Here is a 12,847-nt window from a genome sequence, read left to right as displayed (position 1 = left end):
AATGTTCCTGTAAAGTGTCTTAGCACCTTCAACGCACGGTGTAAACGCAAGTTAGTTAAAGGGTCAGAGGCGGGAGAGCTCAGGTCTGGCAGCTTCAAGGCTCTAGCCTTAACAAGTGAGGGATTGACTGAGTTGAGACCAGAGATGCAACGGCACCCTGATTCTGCACCGGACATCTGTTTTAATAACAGATAGCAGTAACAGTGCATGATCCAAATGATGAAAGATCAATCACGGAACATATTTAACTGGCTTCACTCTTTGTGATATAGATTTATTTCCAGTAAAAACCTGACAACAGTTTTACAAGAACAATTGATACTTTGAGGTGGTTTGGGAAACACATCAAAATAATAAATGGTCACAAGATACAGCATAATCACAAGCTTATTGAACAGGCTGATTATTGTACGGGGCTATCTGAATTTCATATATATTGTTGAACACAACAGACATTAATAATAATAGTCTTGTTTCACGTGGATGGGGTGGAGTGTGACATGTTTCCCTTCTCATACCAAGTAGCTAAGTGTACAGCCAGGTGAGAGTTCATTTGAGGCCTGTCCTTTACATGTATTTACGCAGAATTCTACTAGAGCAGCACAATGTGGATGCCTGGACGTCATTTTGTCAGTTATGTGTTAGCAGATGGAAGGCTCGTCCACTGCGCTGACTCCTTCAGTAACCGCTTTGACACACTTTGCCATCGTCTGGGAAGCTCTGCTGATCGGATCTGTAGGAAAAGGGGAAACGGTAAGGGAAAAGGCTTTGGAGAATCTTGAGTCAGTCGACATTGCTGCTGAAACCTGTCGCACAAATACAATGGGGCCCTTTCCCTGGAGCAAGGAGTGTACAAAACAACCCATGAACGCAGCATTGTTATTGATGGACTTCACTCTCAAGCCAGAAGGTTACTGTGTTGTGCCTTCAATCTGCACGAAAGGATTTGAGTTATGATATCAGCCAAGGATATCTGCACAATGGTGCGTATGCCACATACAGCCTCAGAGCCGTGACAACCTAACCCATATGGTTCTGTCCGAGGTTCACTTCAATTCCTAACAGGCTGGTTTCTCCAGCTAGAATTTTGAAGGCTTGGGAGGGGCTGTGCTTAGTGCCCTAGCCTCACTGGTGGATAACTCCTCATTCAAAATTATAATATCTTCAGGTGAATATGCAGATTAAGAAAAACAAGCAAAAATATTTTCATCCATGGCTGTCTGAAGTTCCATAACATTAGCCACACAAATGCAACTCTTTCAATGGATAACATATAGACTGTTTGTCCATTACACTGTGACCTCCAGATTCAGTTCATCCAATACACACCCAGCCGACCAGTCTCCCATCCTTCACCACACCCCCTCCCCGCCGCCCCACTGTCAACAACAGCCCATCTAAACCTCTGCTGCCCCTATCCTGCACTGACTTCAGCTCACCCCTGTTCAAATTCCAGCAAACCCTTGCCTGTTCCGATCTCTATCACCTCTGTAAAGAGCTCCATTTCTGATCCTGTGTGGATCCTCTGTTTTTAAGTTTATTTATTGGTGTCACAAGTAGGCTTACGTTAACACTGCAACAAACTTGCTGTGAAAATCCCCTAGTCGCCACACTCCGGCACCTGTTCGGGTACAGTGAGGGAGAATTTAGCATGGCCAATGTGCCTAACCAGCACATCTTTCAGATTGTGGGAGGAAACCGGAGCACCCTGAGGAAGCCCACACAGACACGGGAGAATGTGCAGATTCTGCACAGACAAGTGATCCAAACCGGGAACAGAACCCTGGTCCCTGGCGTTGTGAGGCAGCAGCGCTAACCACTGTGCCACCTCATCTTAGGGACCATCGGGAATTCCTTCCTTAAACCTTTCTACCCCTACATCTGTCTCTCTACTCCTTCAGTATCATCCTTTGAAACCTCTGACTAAATGTGAGTCATCTCTCTGATATATCCTCCATTATATCGGCACTGGTTTGCATTTCTAAAGTTTAAAATTTATTTATTAGTCACAAGTAAGGCTTACATTAACACTGCAATGAAGTTACTGTGAAATTCCCCTAGTCGCCACAGTCCAGTGCCTGTTCAGGTCAATGCACCTAGCCAGCACATTTTTCAGACTGCGGGAGGAAACCCACACAGACTCAGAGAAAATGTGCAAACTCCACCCAGACAGTGACCCAAGCCGGGAATCAAACCCAAGTCATTGGTGCTGTGAAGCAGCAGTGCCAACCACTGTGCCACTCTGCCATACCATGTTTCTATGAAGCATCTTGAGACTTGGAATGTAAATAATGCAAGTTGAATTAGTCTTGTCACTGGCTTATGCATACCTTGTAAATTTCGTCAATTTTTTTTTAGTGCCTTCCACGTGCAATACATTGGGTTGAATTTTGCAGTCTGCTGTGAAGCAATAACACTACCTACAGAACGCCAAGAAAACTGCCCACAAGGACTGAGCGATCTCTGGGACACAGACTTCCTTTTGTCCTTTAAATAAGGCCAGTTACACCTCAATCAATAAGATGCAACTATTTCAATGACTCTTACTGGGAAACTAAATGTAAAAGTGAAAATTCTCAACTGCTTAAGAATTGCATGCAATTGATGAGTAGATGGGGTGGGTCTCAACCCTCTGGAGTAGTAGTATAGAATCAGTGAAACACACTTCTGGAGTTCAGCGTTACTCTGTGCAAGTGCGGATTCCAAGAACGTGATCCTATCGCCTGTTCATATCGCACTCGGAGAATTTGGTGGCCAGCCCAATCTCCGTTCATTGCAGCGGGATGGGAAAATCCCACCTGTGTGAATACTGGTAAGATTCCAGCACAAGTGTTTCCATCAGTTTCAGTGGCATGACGGCAGCGACACTGCAGTTTTTGTCATCTCTACACTGCAAAATCCAGGCCTTCGAAACAGAATGATATGGTACTAATGCAGAGAAGATGCCTCATGTCCAATAAGTATGGCTATGGCTAATGAGTAGCACATTTAGCCCATCAAAGGAAGGGAAATCTTATCCTCATCCCCATGGGTGCAGCGTAGTGGCTCAGGGGTTAGCACTGCTGCCTCACAGCGCCAGGGACCCAGGTTCAATTCCTGACTTGGGTCACTATGTGGAGCTTGCATATCCTCCCCCATCTGTGTGTGGACTTCTTCTGGGTGCTCCGGTTTCCTCCCACAGTTCGAAAAATGTGCTGCTGGTTAGATGCATTGGCCGTGCTAAATTCTCCCTCAGTGCACCTGAACAGGTGCCAGAGTGTGGCAACTAGGGGATTTTCACAGTAACTTAATTGCAGTGTTAACGTAAGCCTACTTGTGATACTAATAAATAAAATGAAAAGATGAGCATAATTTCCACTGGGTTTCAAACAATATCCCAGTGACTATTTCAGGTCTACATACCAGTCATGTAAAAATCTTTAAGTGTAAGTTGAGGTGGAACAAGTGGTTCAGTTAGGAGCTTTTGATTCACCAGCTGTAAAAGAGCAGAGGAAATGGTCAGAGGCTGCCTGGTGGAATGGAACAAACAGAGGAAAATTAATTAATAGAGGTGAATACATACAGTATGAGATATTCTGGCAGTGTTGTTTTCTAAACATTCTCCAAACACCAAGTCCCATTCATCTATCATCTCAGTTCTCAGTGACTAAGAGTATCCCCCTGTATGCTTGGAGATTTTAAATTCTCATGGCTCTGTCTCTTCCAGTTCTGTAATCTTTACCACCATTATGAGAAGCTTTCATTCCTGTCAATTCCTTGTGCCTTCTTCACTCCGCAATTGATTGCCTTTCCTTGATCCATCTTATGCTTTGGAATTTCCTGCATAAGCATCTCCGTCTCTTCTCATGGAATCCCTACAGTGCAAAAGGAGGCCATTCTGCCCATTGAGTCTGCACTGACCATAATCCCACCCAGGCCCTATCCCCGTAATCCCACGTATTTACCCTGTTAGTCCCCCTGGCACTATGGACAATTTAGCGTGGCCAATCATCCTTTCCCGCACATCTTTGGACTGTGGGAGGAAACCAGAGCACTCGGAGGAAACCCATGTAGACATGGGGAGAACGTGCAGACTCTGCACGGACAATCATCCAAGGGAATTGAACCTGGGTCCCTGGCGCTGTGAGGCAGCAGTGTTACCACCGTGCCACCCTTGAAGCATGAAGATGCTCCTCGAAAATGCTTTTTCAAACCCGCCCCCCAAACACAAACCTCTCCCATTTTTGGATTAATTGACATGACTCTACATTAAAGGTGCCATATAAATGCAATTTATTTTTGTTACAGTCCCATGCGATCATACGTGAGCTACGGAGCAAAGTGTGTTGATACATCAGCATGCAAACTCTACCAGGCTAACAGTGAAATCACACTGACCGTTGCGAGCTCATTTGCCTGTTTGAAGAAATTGGCCTCCTCTACGTCATTGTAGCAGATCAGGTTTGGAGCTACCTCGGCTAGCCTGTTGCGGACCTCATCCAGAGTCTCATACGGAAGTGTTACACCAGCCACCTGTGGAGGGACAAAGCATTCAAAATGCACAAGACCACGTTTTCAAATTCCAATTAAACCCCCGCTGTTTGAGTTTTGCTGGTCAGCCCTTATTTGGAAATTTGGTCCGGATAAACATGAGGGACTAACTCGGTTTTAAACTGAAAGCAAAGAAAGAGATTCTCTCAAGAGTTCAGCCGGATAAGTATACCACAGTGTTGTACTGAAACATGCAGATCAGGAAGGTTATTTGCAGACTGGTTCCCTGGTGTTGGCTATGGCTCAGAAGATTGGGGGCTTGTCTTAATAAGTCTTTGGAGTTGAAGTCCCTTCACCAAAATCCCTTTATTTACAAGTCCAACAGCAGTACACAGAGTGCTATCAGTCAGCTGCCTACCTTTGGGAGTGCCAGAGGAACTGACGCTCGCGGTTAAATACAAGGGAAAGACTCCTCGGTCTTCCTTTGTACCAGAGTTAACAGTGCATTTCGTTAAGGAACTGTGTCAGCTTGACTAAATTAGGACCAGAAGACAGATTAGGAACTCAGTCCCGATCTGAAGAGCTTGACACATCACCAATTTGAGAAAAGATTGGCGGATGTTGCAGGAGGAAGGATCAGTGCAAAAATGGCCATGTTAAAGTAGTCAGTTTTAGCTACTTCTTCTCCCCCAGCACTCTGGTTATCACAAATATGCAGATGTGCAATTTCTAAGGGGAATACCACAGAGAAGACTTAATTATTCATTTATGTACATTTCAGACCATTGAAAGAGTAGCTTAGTATGATGACAATGTGTAAACGTTTAACTATTTCCCATTGTTCTAATGTATTGTATTCTAATGTAACGCAGTTGGATGCACTTAGGAGTATGAAGGAGGCAGAAAACGTCATACATAGGAGCGTTAGAAACATGGTCACACCAAAGGCACAGGCAGATAGATGGGCGACCACCAGAAGGGGCAGGCAGTCAGTGCAGGAATCCCCTGTGGTCATCCCCCTCTCTAACAAGTATACTGTTTTGGATACTGTTGGGGGAGATGGGCTATCAGGGGATAACAGCAGCAGCAGTCAAAGCAGTGGTACCACGGCTGGCTCTGTTGTTAAGCGGTGGGGGACAAAGAGGACTAGAGCAATAGTTATGGGGTCTCGATATTTAGGGGTGCAGATAGGTGCTTCTGTGGATGTGAAAGAGACTCCAGGATGGTATGTTACCTCCCTAGTGCCAGGGTCCTGGATATCTCTGAACAGAGGGAAAGCATTCTGAAGGGAGAGGGTGAACAGCCAGAGGTTGTGGTACATATTGATACTAATGTCACAGGTAGGAAGAGTGATCAGGTCCTGCAGCAGAAGTTTAGGGAGTTAGGTAGAAAGTTAAAAAGCAGGACTTAAGGTTGTAATCTCAGGATTACTCCCTGCACTACGTGCTAGTGAGGTTAGGTATAGGAAGATACTGCAGCTCAACATGTGGCTAAACAACTAGGAGGGTTTCAGATGCCTTGACCTTTGAGGTCTCTTCTGGGGCTGATAGGACCTGTACAAGGAGGACGGATTGATGCCGGTCGGGAGGTTTACTAGTATCAGGAGTATTTAAACTAGTTTGACAGGGAGGTGGGAACCAAAGCAAAGGTGAATTAACTGAAGGGGCACCAGAGAGTAAGGCCAATAAGACTCAAAGAAACAGCAGGGAGGGTGGGGATGCTAATCAAAGAGGGTCTGGTGACTGAAGTGCATTTATTTCAATGCAAGTGTAACAGGTAAGGCAGATGAATTTAAGAGCTTGGATTAGTATTAGGAATTATGATATTGTTGCCATTACAGAGACTTGGTTAAGGGAAGGACAGGATTGGCAGCTTAACATTCCAGGATACAGATGTTTCAGGCGGGATACAGGGGGATATAAATGGGTTAGGAGGTGTTGCAATACTGGTTAAGGAGAATATCATAGCTGTACTCTGGGAGTACACCTCGGAGAGTTCATACAGCAGGGCAATTTGGGGAGAGCTCAGGAATAGGAAAGGTGTAGTCACAACGTTGGGGGTTTAATATAGGCTACCCAACTGTCAGCGGGAGATAGCGGAACAGATATGTAGGCAGATTTTGGCAAGGTGCAAAAGTATCAGGATTGTTATGGGAGATTTTAATTTCCCCTATATTGACTGGGATTCACTTAGTCCTCGGAGTGTGGATGGGGCAGAGTTTGTAAGGAGCATCCAGGAAGGCTTCTTGAAACTAGGGAAGGGACCATACTGGACCTGGTATTGGGGAATGAGCCCGGGCAGATGATCAATGTTTCAGTAGGGGAGCAGTTCAGGAACAGTGACCACAATTCAGTAAGCTTCAAGGTACTGATAGATAAAGCTAAGTGTAGTTCTCAAGTTAAGGTGCTAAATTGGAGGAAGACTAATTACAACAACATTAGGCAGGAACTGAAGAGTGTAGATTGGGGGCAGATGTTTGAGAGCAAATCAACATCTGGCACGTGAGCGGCTTTCAAGTGTAAGTTGATAGGGATTCAGGATTGGCACATTCCTGTAAGGATGAAGGATAAGTATGGCAAGTTTTGAGAACCTTGGATAACGAGAGATATTGTAAGCCTGGTCAAAGAGAAAAGGGAAGCATTTGTCAAAGCCAGGAGGCTGGAACATACGAAGCAAGTGTGGAATACAAGGAAAGTAGAAAGAAACTTAAGCAAGGAGTAAGAAGGGCTAAAAGGGGTCATGAAAAAGCATTGGCCAGCAGGATTAAGGAAAATCCCAAGGCTTTTTATACACATATAAAAAGCAAGGGGGTAGTCAGGGAGAGGATTGGCCCACTCAAAAACAAAGGACGGTATCTATACATGGAGCCAGAGAAAATGAGTGAGGTATTAAATGAGTACTTTGTGTCAGTATTCACCTAAGAGAAGGACTTGGTGGATGAGGAGTCTGGGAAAGGATGTGTAGATTGTTTCAGTCATGTTGTGATCAAAAAGGAGGTGGTATTGGGGTTCTTGAGAAACATTAAGATAGACAAGTCCCCAGAGCCTGATGGAATATATCCCAGAATACGGAGAGAGGCAAGGGAGGAATTTGCTGGGGCCTTGAGAGAAATCTAGGAATCCTCACTAGCTACAGGAGAAGTCCCAGAGAATTGGAGAATAGCTAACATTCGTCCTTTGTTTAAGAAGGGTAGCAAGAATAATCCAGATAATTACAGGCCAGTGAGCCTTACATCAGTGATAGAGAAATTAGTGGAGAGAATTCTTCAACACAGGATTCACTCCCACTTGGAAATAAGTGGATGTATTAGTGAGAGGCAACATGGTTTTGTGAAGGGGGGTCATGTTTCACAAACTTGATCGAGTTTTTTGAGGAAGTGACAAAGACGATTGATGAAGGTAGAGCAGTGGATGTTGTCTACATGGGCTTCAACAAGGCCTTTAACAAGGTCCCTCATGGCAGATCGGTGCAGAAGGTGAAGATGCACGGCATCAGAGGTGAATTGGCAAGGTGCATACAAAACTGGCTCGGTCAAGGACGACAGAGGATAGCAGCGTTTCTGAATGGAGGGCTGTGACAAGTGGCATTTCTCAGGGATCAGTGATGGTACCTCTGCTGTTTGTAATATATATGAGGAAAATGTAACAGGTTTGATTAGCAAGTCTGTTGATGACACAAAAGTTGGTGGATTTTGCAGATAGCGATGAGGACCATCAGAGGGATACAGCAGGATATAGATCGGTTGGAGGCTTGGGTGAAGAGATGGCAGATGGAGTTTAATCAGGACAAATGTGAGGTAATACATTTTAGAAGGTCTAATACAAATAGGAAATATACAGTAAATGGCAGAACCCTTAACAGTATTGATAGGCAAAGGGATCTGGGTGTACCAGTACATAGGTCACTGAAAGTGGCAATGCAGGTGGAAAAGGTAGTCAAGAAGGCATACGGCATGCCTGCCTTCATCGGCTGAGGCATCGAGTTTAAAAATAGGCAAGCCACATTGCAGCTTTATAGAACCTTAGTTTGACGGCTCTTGGAATATAGTGTTCAATTCTGATTGGCACACTACCAGAAGGATGTGGAGGCTTTGGAGAGGGTACAGAAAAGACTTACCAAAATGTTGCCTGGTATGGAGGGCATTAGCTACGAGGAGAGGTTGGAGAAACTTCATTTGTTCTCACTGGAATGACGGAGGTTGAGGGGCGATCTGATAGAAGACTACAAGATTATGAGAAGCATGGACAGAGTGGATTACTAGGCACAGGTTTAAGGTGTGAGGGGCAAGGTTTAAAGGAGATGTACGAGGCAGATTTTTTTTATACAGACAGTGGTGGGTGCCTGGAACGCATTGCTGGGGGAGGTAGTGGAAGTGAATACAGTAGTGACTTTTAAGGGGCGTCTTGATAAATACATAAGGTGGGAATAGAGAGATATGGTCCCCAGGACGGTAGGGGGCTTTAGTTAAGTCAGGCAGCATGGTCGGTGCAGGCTTGGAGGGCTGAAGGGCCTGTTCCTGTGCTGTAATTTTCCTTGTTCTTTATTCAGTTCAGACATATATTGAGGTAGCAATTCAGGTCAGTTTGTTTATTTGAGGAATTTTACAGCCTCTTATTTGCAATGCCCTGCCCAGTCATTTTACAAATGCTTGAATTTGTTTACACAGCCGGCTTGAAGAGTTTGTTTATTCGGAGTTTTATGGATTATTCAATAGCTTCCAATAGTTACGATTAGGCTTCTGTGACCTGTTCATGAATGAATGGGTGAGGTGGTATTGAAAATGGTCAGAAGATTTAACAGTATCTAGATGGGCTGCTGACTGCACTGGGAGCGCCAGACCAAGGTTTTCTGGGAATAGTGGCAGTCCTTTTAACCTGCTTGCTCTGGACTTGCTCCATCTCCAGGTCTGGGGCCTTGATCCTGGGAAAATCCTGCCCTCTGACCGTCTTGAGACACAGGAGGGATTACGAGGACGGGATGGGTCCCATCTTCCAATTCCAAAATGAAATTCTAGTCCCAGAACTTTGGTACAATTTGATGATCAAGTTAGTACTTGTGGAAATCTGTAACTCAGTCCTCCAAGAAGCTTTGAGGGAAACTTTCTGAAGTGCGATTGATGGATTTTTGTTCAGTAAGGGTATGAAGGGATGGGGAACCAGGTTGTGGGGTTCAGATCAGACACATTCTAATTGAATGGTCAAATAGACTGGATGCTAAATGGCCTGCTCCTGTTACTGCTCCCCACACACTCCATTTTACCTCAGAAAGTGCACGTATAATCTGCCAATCTTCTCTGGCCAAGCCTGGTGCTGTCACTGCCACTCTGGTCTGCTGGGCACGGCCCTCTGTGTTGACATATGTGGCATTTTTCTCTGTGTAAGCTGCTCCAGGGAGAACCACATCTGCCATAGGTGCGCCAACATCCCCGTGGTGTCCTAAATAGGGAAATATGAACAACCAGTGACTGTCTGACACGGCTGTGTGTGAAATCCAAGACTTTTCTTTTGACTTTCATGCTCAAATTGAGGGATTATAACACAAAGCAAATACAGTCAGCAATCACAGTCAGTATCATGGTATCAGGCAGCTTGTTGCAACATAGAGGATAGCTTGGTCGACTCTGTCCAACAGGCTTTAAACATGGTGCCATTTATTGCTGTGCTGCAATATTTCTACTTCCTACACCTGTCTGTCTTGTGGTGTCTCAGAACAAGGTTCCACGAAGTTCCCAATCATGGTTAACCTTTACTGTGGACTAGCCTCAAGTGCGGGTCTATTATGTGTCTGCTAATGGCAGCACTCTTGCCCCAGAGACATGATCCAGGCTGGCACTCCAGTGCAGTGCTGAGGGAGTGCTGCATTGTCAGAAGTGCCATCTTTTGGTCGAGAGGTTAAACCTTGCTCTATGTGCCCTCTCAGGTGGAGTGTAAACGATCCCATAGCACTTGTGAAATCTGCTGGTGTAGTGGTAATGTTTATCTCTTAACCACCATTGAAATCAAATGATTTGGTCACTTAATTTACTGATATTTGAGGAAACATGCTGTATAAATATTAGTTGCTGTAATTCCTACATTATGACAGTGACTATCCCCCAGGAAAAGTACATAATAGGCTGTGAAATGCTTTGAAAGTTTTGAAGATGCTTAATGGATGGAAGTCTCTCTTCCTTAAGCTACTGACATTAGATATCGGCTGTCAGAGACTAGAACTTCCTCTACCTGGGGTACATTCTGTGAACTAAAGCTGTTCAAATCTCTCATGATATGGAGTTTTCATAGGATTTCATAGCATCCCTATAGTACAGAAGAAGGCCATTTGTCCCATCCAGTCTGTACTGACCACAATCCCTCCCAGGCCCTATTCCCGTAACCCCACATATTTACCCTGCTAATCCCCTGACACTAGGATTAAATAGCACGGCCAATCCACCTAACCTGCACATCTTTGGCCATGGGAGGAAACCAGAGCACCCGGACGAAACTCACTCAGACATGGGCAGAAAATACAAACTCCACAGACAGTGACCCAACGCCGGAATTGAATCCGGGTCCCTGGAGCTGTGAGGCAGCAGTGCTAACCACTGTGCCACCCCTATGCTGCTGACAATCAAAGATGGGATTTTTGTTAAGGTGCAGATGTTGTGATAAAATGGCTGGGCTTTTCCTGACACAAGGCTGTTATATATCAACACAGGGAAATGACAAGCAGGGAAAGAGCATCAAGTATGTCCCACAACATGACAGTTGAAGAATCAAGTCTGGATACATCCTCCCATCCCAAAATCTTTTCTGTCACGTAATCTCCAAAAACAGAACAAGGGCTCATTGCAAGAAAGGATACCCTTGAATATTCTTCTCCAGTGCGCCCCTGGTGAAGCAGTCCAGCTGATTTCATCAACTATACTTGCCCTTTTATGATTCAATTTCTGCCTTGGTCAAAAACTCTTTATGATTATGTAGAGAGTCAGTACCCACAATACCAGCCACCAATGCATGTCAAAGGGTCACCAGTACGTGTAATGACAGTAGCCCTGACACTTACCCTGGTAAATGATAAAGCAGTCCTTTGGAAGATCCTCTTGTGTGATGCAGCCACTGTCTGCTCCAAGAAGGAACAGGACTTTGGGCGGATTTTTCCGTATAACATCAACACCAGCTTTGTATCCCAAATCCAGAGCCGCTACCTGACTGGCCACCCTGCAGGAAGACACGGGTAGAAGCTTTATAACTTTGTACCAAATAAACAATCGACAACGGGATTCTAACAAGTTATCTTTCTCTCCACCCTAGCCATGACTCTAACACTAAATTCGGCACCCTGTCCTTTCCTTCTTTCCGTGTACTCTATGAACAGTATGCTTTTCTGTACAGTGCGCAAGGAACAATACTTTTTATTGTATTCCAATACATATGGCAATAATAAATCAAACCAAATCAAAATCCAACATAGGCCAGATCAAGGGCCACAGTTCCTTTCACCTTGCTTCAATAAATCACAATCGTAGAATCCCTACAGTACTGAAGGAGGCTTCGGCCCATCAAGTATGGACTGACCACAATTCCACCTAGCCCTATCCCCGTAACCCCACATATTTATCCTGCTAATGCTTCTAATCTAGGCATCCTGGGACACTAAGGGGCAATTCAGCATGGCCAATCAACCTAATCTTCACATCTTTCGGACTGAGAGAGGAACCAGAGTGCCCGGAGGAAACCCATGCACACATGGAGAGAATGTCCAGACTCCACACACACAGTGACCCAAGCCGGGAATCGAACGTGGGTTCCTGGAGCTGAGAGGCAGCAGGGGTAACCACTGTGCCACCGTGTTCTTCGACCCCAAAATGCTGGATAGTTTCACAGAAACACATTCAGCTCGTCTGCTGGCTTTTTGAAAGAACTATCCAACTTACTCCCTTGTTCTTTTGAGTCATAGCTCTTCAAATACTTTTTGGTGACTTTAAGTATTTGAAAGCTATTATTAAATCTACTTTTGCAACGCTTTCTAATAGTGAATCCCACATCACAGCTCACTGCATAGAAAGGAAATCACATCAGGCCCATGTCCTCCGATTACTAACCCTCCTGCCACTGGAAACCATTTCTCCATATCTTAAAATCTTTTCATAATTTTAAATCATCTCAATTAAATCTCCTGTTACCATTCTCTGCCTGAAGACAAGAACAATGCCACCTTCTCTAGTTTCTCCACATAAGTATTCTTCGACCTGGGCATCATTCTCTGAATCTGCTACGAGTGAATTAGAACAAGTCAGTTGAAGAATTTGAAGGATGGCACCTATGCTGATTTCAAACCCAGGGAATGGTTTACAATTCCACAAGAATCCCAAACTCAGTGCTGCCACATTTATGTT

General features: G+C 44.7%; 1 protein-coding gene across 1 annotated transcript in view; it reads right to left on the bottom strand.

The window, feature by feature from the left end:
* Positions 1–243: 243 nt before the first annotated feature.
* Positions 244–12,847, bottom strand: part of ndufs1 (NADH:ubiquinone oxidoreductase core subunit S1) — a 51,141-nt gene continuing 38,537 nt past the window's right edge. The window contains exons 15-19 of the mRNA XM_080198585.1: positions 11,515–11,669; positions 9,730–9,905; positions 4,378–4,512; positions 3,403–3,475; positions 244–733 (exon numbers count right to left, since the gene is read on the bottom strand). Of these exons, the coding sequence (XP_080054711.1) occupies positions 642–733; positions 3,403–3,475; positions 4,378–4,512; positions 9,730–9,905; positions 11,515–11,669 (631 nt within the window). The 3' untranslated portion in view covers positions 244–641. The remainder of the gene's footprint in view (positions 734–3,402; positions 3,476–4,377; positions 4,513–9,729; positions 9,906–11,514; positions 11,670–12,847) is intronic.

The sequence above is a fragment of the Carcharhinus amblyrhynchos genome, chromosome 11 (genome assembly GCF_965287045.1).
Source record: "Carcharhinus amblyrhynchos chromosome 11, sCarAmb.v2.hapA, whole genome shotgun sequence".
NCBI lineage: Eukaryota > Metazoa > Chordata > Chondrichthyes > Carcharhiniformes > Carcharhinidae > Carcharhinus > Carcharhinus amblyrhynchos.
Note: the sequence above shows the minus strand (reverse complement) of the source record. Positions and strands in the feature narration are given on the sequence as shown.